The 9,090-nt window shown below is 40.1% G+C and overlaps 1 protein-coding gene across 1 annotated transcript in view; it reads right to left on the bottom strand.

Annotated features, from left to right (window-relative positions):
* Window positions 1-5,937: 5,937 nt before the first annotated feature.
* MMP1 (matrix metallopeptidase 1) overlaps window positions 5,938-9,090 on the bottom strand; it is a 10,233-nt gene continuing 7,080 nt past the window's right edge. The window contains exons 8-10 of the mRNA XM_006150085.3: window positions 7,598-7,760; window positions 6,725-6,828; window positions 5,938-6,549 (exon numbers count right to left, since the gene is read on the bottom strand). Of these exons, the coding sequence (XP_006150147.1) occupies window positions 6,440-6,549; window positions 6,725-6,828; window positions 7,598-7,760 (377 nt within the window). The 3' untranslated portion in view covers window positions 5,938-6,439. The remainder of the gene's footprint in view (window positions 6,550-6,724; window positions 6,829-7,597; window positions 7,761-9,090) is intronic.

The raw sequence follows: 9,090 nt of genomic DNA, 5'->3' as shown, positions 1-9,090 counted from the left end.
GAAATTTCATACTGGCCCAAAATGTTCCTCTTATCTTTCTCCTATTCTTTACTTTAAAAAAAAACTTGTTTTCATACTTTTTTTCCTCCCCCCAAAGTACAAGAGAAGAAACTGATTGAGATTTATCATGGGAATGATTTAAAACCCACACTTCCCTTCCCATATCTAACTACCAGCCCCTGCCATCAGCCACATTTCCTTCTTTCTCAGCCAAGTAGCATGCTTCTCAACAGTAGCATGATAAGACTATGAGGGGCACTGCACCCAGTTAAACCTTATCAATATGAAGGACCCTGGAACTCTTTTAGCATAGAATTATTTTTTTCTCTCAGTAAAAAGTAATGAATCCTACCATAAGTATGAAGTATGTAATTTCCAAGTTGTAACAGACGAAATTAACGAGTGGGTAGGAATGATCTTTTCAGAACCATCATCACCTCTAACCTACTCAAAACGGACTGGACAGGAGACTTCCAGGAACCAGGAGGCTCTGACACCTTCAAGCCAGAACTGGGCAGAAGCTTGGCAATGCACTGAGTCAACCAAGTCTACTGGTGGCTTAATTCATCCAAAAAGTGTTCTCTATGACATGGTGGAGGGGAGCAGACATTAGCTTGAAAATCAGAGAGAGAGGCTGACAACCAGACTCCACTGGACTTTAAGCAAGTCTATAATTTCTTTGGGCCACTGTTTTGTTCCCTATAAAAATGAAATGGGGTCCAACCACAATGGGACAGCAGTAACATAACACTTAAAATGCTGGAAGCCATAAGGAAGATGAGTGTTGGTTTCCCAGTTGACCTGTACGTGTTGGCACGTACACAAGTTCCTAACCTGACTGGCTAAAAGGCTAGGGCAGGTGGAGATCATGGCACAAAACCCTTTTGAGGGTGTTCTTCTCTCTCTCAAAAGAAATAAATGAATACAGTTTTTTTAAAAAAATGGGATGAATATAACCTCACTCGAAGATTTATTGTGTATGCTTTATTCTTGGGAATCGATCTTCTTTTATTTCACACTATATTTAACAGACAAAGTTTGTTGTTCTGACAAATCTATGACAATGCCCCCAGGCACTGATTTGAGATGTTCCAAGATGCTTCATCTTCATTTGAGTCACAACTTTATTGATGTCAGCATAACCTGGATCTTATCATGTGGTAATGGTATGATTAAAGATAATGTCGTAGTAAGAGATTTATAACTGACTAAATGCCAAAGTGCATGCCTCACAGGAGTGATATTGGTGTTATACTTATCCTCTATTAAATCATTATGCCTAGAGAAATAAATGACTTGGGGTGGGGAGTCCTATTTTTGTGTTTAAATAATTTATTGCAGGTTAAACTTACTGCAGTGTGGGTACAATTAGGTAAGCAGGCATATATTAGCAGAATTCATACTTAAAAGAAAGGTAGAACCTCTAGGTATAGAACCTTCCATTGTATTCCAAGTCCTAAATGTGTGTTATTTCTAATCTTTAAAACAACCAGCAAAGTTGAGATTAGGGAGGGCCAGAAAATGTGAATAATAAATCCAGGTTTGGCTAGTTGACTAGTTATAAGCAATTACTCAGAATGCCAGTATAGAACCCCCTCAACACTGTAACTTCTCTGCTCATTAAAAAAACCTTTTGGCATGGACTTTGACTCCCAACTTTGTTTTCTATGTCCTTCCCCCTCCCCTTCTGGTTTATTTATTTAGTTAGAGAGAGAGAGAGACAGAGAGAGAAAGAGAGAACTTCTAAGAGTCTGGGCACTGCGATCCAACCCCACCTTCAGCCAATGCCAGATCAAGGCAAGTGTATATCTGAAGAATTTCTGTAAAGAACCCCAGAATTTTCCACATGGGTTAGCCTTGTAGTATCATATTTTACCACAGTACCACTGCCCAGCCCTTCTTATTTTTTAGATTTTTTTTTTTTTTTAGTTTTTACTAATGAAGAAGTGAGAAATCACCCTCCAGGCCAGGGAGAATGGTCATGCCATAGTCCATTCTCTTCTCTTGGAATTTTGGGCACACATGCATCTGGTATATTTCCCAAGCTGCCGGGTCTGGGACTCAAACCACTTAGTTGGCCAGGCGGGATTCAGCTGTCTTAACCACCATGCCACTGGTGGGTCCTGTTATGATCTTTTTACTCTCACACTAAAGACACTCTGTTCTTTTTCTCTCATTCTTTTTGCTTTTTAAATAATTATTTATTTTATTTTATTTATTCATTCATTCATTTTTTAGTTTGACCAGAGAGAGACAGGGTGACAGTGAGAGAGAGAGGAAGTGAGAAAGCAAACCACCAGATTCAGGACTTGAACCCTGGTTGGCCATGTGGGAGTGTCCAGCGCCTTAACCACCCACCGCCTGCTGGTCCCCTCTTTTTCTCTCATTCTTGATACTCACCACTGACCTTAACTTCAGTTTAACCCCTTAGCTCCTGTTCTTTTCTCCTAACTATCTCTCTAATCTAGCTACTTCTTTTCCTTTTTTATTTTTATTTTTATTTTTTGCTATAGGGCACGTGCACTCGACAGAAAGAGAGAGATAGAGAGACAGAAAGCAAGAGATCACCCCCCAGGGGGGATGGCCATGCCGCAATCCCTTCTCCTCCATTCTCCTCTCGGGATCTTGGGCACACACGCACACACCACTTCCGGCGTGAGTTTAAGCCACCGGGTCCAGGACGCGAACTGCGGTCAACTACATTGGAGCCCAGTGACATAGCCATTACGCTAACTGCTGGTCCCTAATCCAGCCACTTTTTTTGGTCTATGTCTGATGGCTTTGTTACCTGCAGCTCTCCTTGTCCTGTGTTGCCCTGATGTAGTCTAGACACAACATACAGGTGGACCTCAAGACGTCTGTAGAAAAATGTAAAGTACAAGTTCATTTAGGTGCAAAAAATTTTGAAATCTATGTACATTTTCTTAGAACTTTTCAAGACTTCTTAGGTATCTCAGTCTATCACAATCTATCACAATTAGGTTGGAAATGCAAAACCACTCCTCACTTCCAAGTGATCAAATTCTTGGGGAAATCGGGTTAGCTATCACCTTTCAACATCTACTACTTCTGATTCTAAGACACATGATCCCAGGTCAACTGTAGCGATATTAACTTCAGTATTTCACAACTTCTTCTTTTGTTGGAAGTTTTTTTTTTTTTTTTTTTTTTTACAAGTTGGGGTTATCGTGCTAAGTCACAGACAGAACAAGTGAGAAGTTCACCTCTTTCCCATGCTAAAAAGAAGACTAGAAAGCATCATTGTATGTTTTAACCTATAATAGCCATTGTTATTCATAATAGCTAAACAGAGGAAATAATGCTATATGAATGTGATTACTGGATTTCCAATTTTGATTAGGGTTCACTGTTGCGTCGATTGATTATTGCAGTGGGCTCTTTTGGTGGGAAGAAGCTTGGTGGGGAGAAGAGTAGTATTGATGAGATATTCTGGCCTTAAGAGAATATGAGAAGGAAAAGGCAGTTATCATTAGGTGACTATTTTTTACATGGCAGCCACTATACTAGGTGATTTAGCCTCTTCATCCTGACAACTCTGAGCATTAGTATGTTTTCTCCTTATCACAGAAAAACAAAAATGAAAAAACTCTAAGATTCAGAGAATCCAGACCATTTGCTTAAGATCACAGAGTTGGAGTAGAGATTAAGGTGCTGCACTCCTACATGGCCAACTGCAGTTCGAGTCCCAAACCCTGGGGCTTGGACCAGCAGTTAGTGTAATGGCTATGTCGCTGGACTCCCACGTAGTCGACTGCGGTTCGAGTCCTAGACCCAGTGACTTAAACTCACGCCGGGTGTGTGTGTGTGCGTGCCCAAGATCCTGAGAGGAGAATGGAGGAGAAGGGATTGTGGCATGGCTATCCCCCCTGGGGGGTGATTTCTTGCTGTCTCTCTCTGTCTGGCGAGCGTATGCACCCTATAGCGAAAACCTCTCAAAAAACAAACAAACAAACAAACAAACAAAAAACCTGGGGCTTAAAACTCACACTGGGCACGTGTGTGAGTATCCAAAATCCCAAGAGGAGTGACTGTGGCATGGCCATCCTCCTGAGGTGTGTGTGGGGGTAATTTCCCACTTTCTGTCTCTCTGGTAAGCAAGCGCATGTGCCCTATGGCAAAAATCTCTAAAGAGCACAGAGTTGAGCAGTGGAGATCTTCCTGCGTCACACTACAACTCATTAACCAGAAGCAGACTCTTCAAGACACACGGGTAGGTGTAGAAAAAAGCTACTATCTCTCTCCCTAATGGTAGTGATTTCAAAGTTCTCAATCTAGAAAAACTAGAGTTTTGATTAAAAAAACCCTAAAATACAAAAGAGTAGAAGCCCCACTTTTCAGCACATTTCTGAGTTCACAGACAATAAAGAAATTTCCAGATACTCCTTCTGAATCACCCCATATCAAGTTTCTGAGGCCATGTTAGTTTTCTCCAGAAAGGAAGTCAGTGGCTGCAGTAGTAGCTACCCATGAGGGAAGTTGGCAGAAGCGCATCCATCGTCATCTACCCGGTTTATTTCAAGGACTTAAAGACTAATTATTAAATGAAATAATGTTAAGACCACCCACCCCATTGCTTCTAAGTCTTTGATAGTATCATCAATCCATGTAACCCTTTCAGGGTAGACATGGTTTGGTTTGGTCTTGTTTGATTTTGATTGCGTTTAGTTTACTGTCTTCACTAGATAGTCTGGGAGGAAGAGTTTTAGGATTTCCTAGTTGGCCCTTTCTACCATACAGGTCTTATTTCACAGATCAGGAAACCAGTAAGAGAGCTAGACCAAAGAGACCACCGCAGGGTGGTTTGTAGACCCACTGGACCAACTGTGAGATGATCTTGAATGAGAACTCTACTTATCACTTACATTCACAGATAAGAAGTCTTAAGTAAGTTCTTGGAACACGTGTATCATGAAAAAAAACTGAATAGATTTCAATTTTTTGTGCAAAAATATACTTTAATTACAATTGTCTAGAAACTTTTAGAAGTCTCCTCATATGAGTATATAGTGACATAATATTAGATTGTCAGGAAGGTCCTGATGTGTTTTTGTAATGGAAAAATACATCATGGTTTTCCTGATGACCCAGTAGTTACTAAGATGTGTGTGTGTGTGTGTGTGTGTGTGTATGTGTGTTTTACTCATTTACTGTTTAGAATAACAACCCAGCAATTCTGGCTTCTTTCATTGTGGGGCAATGCTCTTCTGACATTCTATAATCATCACAGGGGGGAGTGGATTACTAAAGAAATTTGCACCAGCAAACACATTTCTCAGGATGGAACTGATGTCTGTCACTCCACACAGCCTTCTGGCCAGAACTAGCCGAATGCCTCGCTGCCCACTACCTCTGCTCCCCTGCAATTGTAAGGAGTTGACCTGTGGGAAATGTGACTCTTCCATGTGCTCAGAAGAGAGAGCGACACACTTAGAAAACCCAACTTTGCAGTCACTGATTTTTACCTGAAAACTCATTTTGAAATTTTCAGATAGAAGAAAGAATTTCTATTTCCCTTGTCCTATCTGTTATAAATCTAAGGAGGATGGGGACTATTTAAGGTTTTTTGCATATCCTAATTTCCCATATGGATATTTTGCATATTGTCTTCTTTGTATTTCTGCTTTGAAAATTAATCTCTGTAAGTGTGGCTTTACTATCAGGAAATACTACTACACCTAACGTAATAGAAAGTGTCTAAAACAGGTGGCTGGGTGGTGGAGGTAACATGCAACATTCTGTGTGGTCAACGCATGTGGGAAGGTTCCTGGTGTATGTCCAGACACACATCGTGGGCGTGTGTGTGCCTGGATCTACGGCTGGCGAGGATGGGGTAGATTGCGGTAGAGGTGCTCTCTACCTTAGAAGAAATGAAGAAAGTTCAAGAAAAAGTATATGAAATAGTAAAGACAAGGATAATTTTATTCCAAACATATAATACTTTATTTTAAGAATTGTCCCTCACATATCACAAAGATACCAGGGCTGCTCTTGTGTGCTGAAACTACTTTTCCTCTGGTGAGGAATCATGTCTGTTCTCTCTCTTTTTGTGTGTGAAAAAGCATCTTCCCTGAGATGCTTTCCAGAATCAACATACTCAGAAACTATCTTCTCTGCAACATTGATCCACATGAATCCAAAGCCATAAACTTGACCTTCCTTAGCGATCATTTGTAAAACTAAATGATATCAGGACATAAAACATTAAATTCTACATTGTAAAAAAATAGAATGAGGTATAAATAAGGTTATACTTAGTAGCTATATGTATCAGTGAGTCTAGAAATTAAGTAGAATACTGAAAAACATGGCTCTTCAGGAAAACACCTTTTTTTTTTTTTGGAGAGGTTTTTGCTATAGGGAGGAAAACACCTTCTTTGGGTTTATAAAATATTTTTTTCCATTCAATTTCGTAAGTTGGTCAATTATTTCTGCAGTTGAACCAGCTATTAGCTTTCAGGAGAGTCAAAATTCTCTTAGTTCTAGGATCAAATTTGTATTGCCTTGTTCCATGAAAGAAATAGAAAAACCCTAGAAATAAAACAAAAGAGGCTTATTACATTATATAGTTTCCAGGCTGTACTTGAATTCTTAACAAACTCAAGTCATTCATGAGTGCAAATGTTGGCATTTGCTATTCCAAATAACAATACTGATGCTATTACTAAGGCAACAAAATAGAGAAAATATTTTTTTTTTCACTTACCATCTTTCTTGAAAACAGCATCAATTTTGTCACCAATTCCAGGGAACTCATGGGCTATCATTTTTGGATAACCTGCATCCATGGATCGTTTGCGTTCATCATATCTGGTCAGAAAAGGATGAGGAGTATTGAAATCTTTTGTTACACATGCAGATCTTTTTTGTTTTGTTTTATTTTTGTTTTTCCCTAGATTTTTGCTACAGGGTGTGTGCATTCACCAGACAGACAGAGAGAAAGAAAGAGAAAAATCACCCTCGGGGGTGGGGGGGAGGAATGGGCATGCCACAATCCCTTCTCTTTCAGTCTCCTCTTGGTATTCTGTGCACACATGCACATGTGCCAGTGTGAGTTTAAGCTACCGGGTCTGGGACTCAAACCATGGTCAGCCACATGGGAGTTCATCATCTTAATCACTACACCACCTGCTGACCCTAGACTTCTCCAAATCATTACAGAAACTTACTATTGGGAATTAAACAAGAATTTAAACTTCTACAGATTACTTGTAAAATGGGGTGGGACAAAGTGGGTAGGCATGTTGAGTGGACTAAAAAGTTTATAAGGATCCTGTGAAATTTAATGTTAAATCCTCTTGAACTTCCATACTATGTCATATTCATATTCCATGAAGTTCCCTTCTGGCAGAAGTAGCTCTGTTAAGATGAATGTCCTCATTTTTACATCTTTTCAGAATTCAGCCCTGCGTTCTCCCTGGATTCCCAGCCCAGGCACTGTGTGAAGATTATCAGTCAATAGACCAAATGGTTGATAGACTGTCTCCAGCCATTCACAAAAACGGATGCTGGTCAAGGCATTTTGACACTTTTGAAATGAAAGAACTGATGCTCCAACGTTTTCCGCACACGGTCTTACCTCCAGTACTTGTTAGCAACAAAGAAGTATGTTTTCCCAGTATCTTCCTCGGAAACAGCCGCATCGATATGGTTCACGGTTCTGGGGAAGCCGAAGGAGCTGTAGATGTCCTTGGGGTATCCGCGTAGCACATCCTGCCCCTGGACAGCCCAGTACTTATTACCTGCCATTCGAGAATCAGCAATGAAATGGTTTTGCCCTGGGCTTGAACAGATAGTAAACAGATTTCCAGCTAGAGTCTTAATTTTGTATGCGGAAGAAGTGCCTTAACTGCAGACTGGAATCATCCAGGGAGAGATTTGAGAATACGGACACTGGAATTCTACCTCCAACCAACTAAATAGGTACATTTTTTAAAACTTCCTAGGTGATTCCAATCTGCAGCAAGCTAAGAATGACTGGTTTATTCTCAAATGAGTTTGAGGGCTTCTCTCCAGACCGAGGTGTTCACATGCTAATTACCTCAGTAATACAGAGTTCAGGGCTCCAGGTTGCCCAGGGGCTATGGAAGTCCCTGCCTGTGGTATCCTGAAAGGCAGAACCTTATAATGACATTGAACCAATAATGATTTGTAACCAGGAATTATTCACAAATCTAGATTTCAATCATTACATCTGACTAGAATACAGTTCCAAACAATTGAATTTTTATGGTGTTCGGATTTGGTATGCTTGTCATTAGTAAGCCCCCCAGCACAGATAACTACTCTTATATTCTGTGCTCAAGATTGCTTTCGTAAAAATATGCTTATTTGTCCCTTATGCAAAAGCAGTTTGAAATTTTTTGTATCTAAAATCCGATTTAATTTGATGATATGAAGGCCAGAATTCCTGTCTTGAAGTCTTTTGCCCATCTGAACAACATTCAACTTTGTTGCCTTGAGTGTCTAAGTTAAGTGTCTTAATGTCTGTGCTCCACTCAGCGTGTATTGGCAAAATACCTTGTGTTTGGCATAGTGACTTCAAAGCTAGGGGCTGATCCTTGACTATGTTTAATTCTGATAGAATCAAGGAACTTTGTTCAATTCAACTCACAATAATTCAGGACTTTTCATGCTTTAATGTGCATATGAATTGCCTGAGAAACTTGTTGAAATTCAGATTGTGTGTGAGACAGTCTGGAATGGGACCTGAGAGTCTGCCTCTGTGAGACTACAGGGTGATACCAATGCCACTGGCCTGGGGAGGCACCCTGAGGGCGAGGTGGCAGTGTCCCCTTCTGGGTGTTCAGTCATAGCCTTTCCTGTCCTTAAAAGTGTAGTTTCTAGGAGGATCTAGGAAATCACATAAACAAGATCGTTCTGTTCCATCTTCTGGAGAATTGGCCAAGGTGTCTTCATTTTATTGCCAATCAGGGAATTTTTAAATACATAAATAACTTGCACAGAAGCCACTTTCATAAGTCCAAATTCATAAATAGGTCAGAACATTTCTATTTTTAGTCACTTGCCTTTTTTTTTTTTTTTTTTTAATTTGCCTTTTCTTTCCCACGT

This window comes from Tupaia chinensis, unplaced genomic scaffold (genome assembly GCF_000334495.1).
Source record: "Tupaia chinensis unplaced genomic scaffold, TupChi_1.0 Scaffold000276_2, whole genome shotgun sequence".
Taxonomy (NCBI): domain Eukaryota; kingdom Metazoa; phylum Chordata; class Mammalia; order Scandentia; family Tupaiidae; genus Tupaia; species Tupaia belangeri.
The sequence above is the reverse complement of the archived record's forward strand: the minus strand, read 5'-3'. Positions and strand labels throughout refer to the sequence as shown.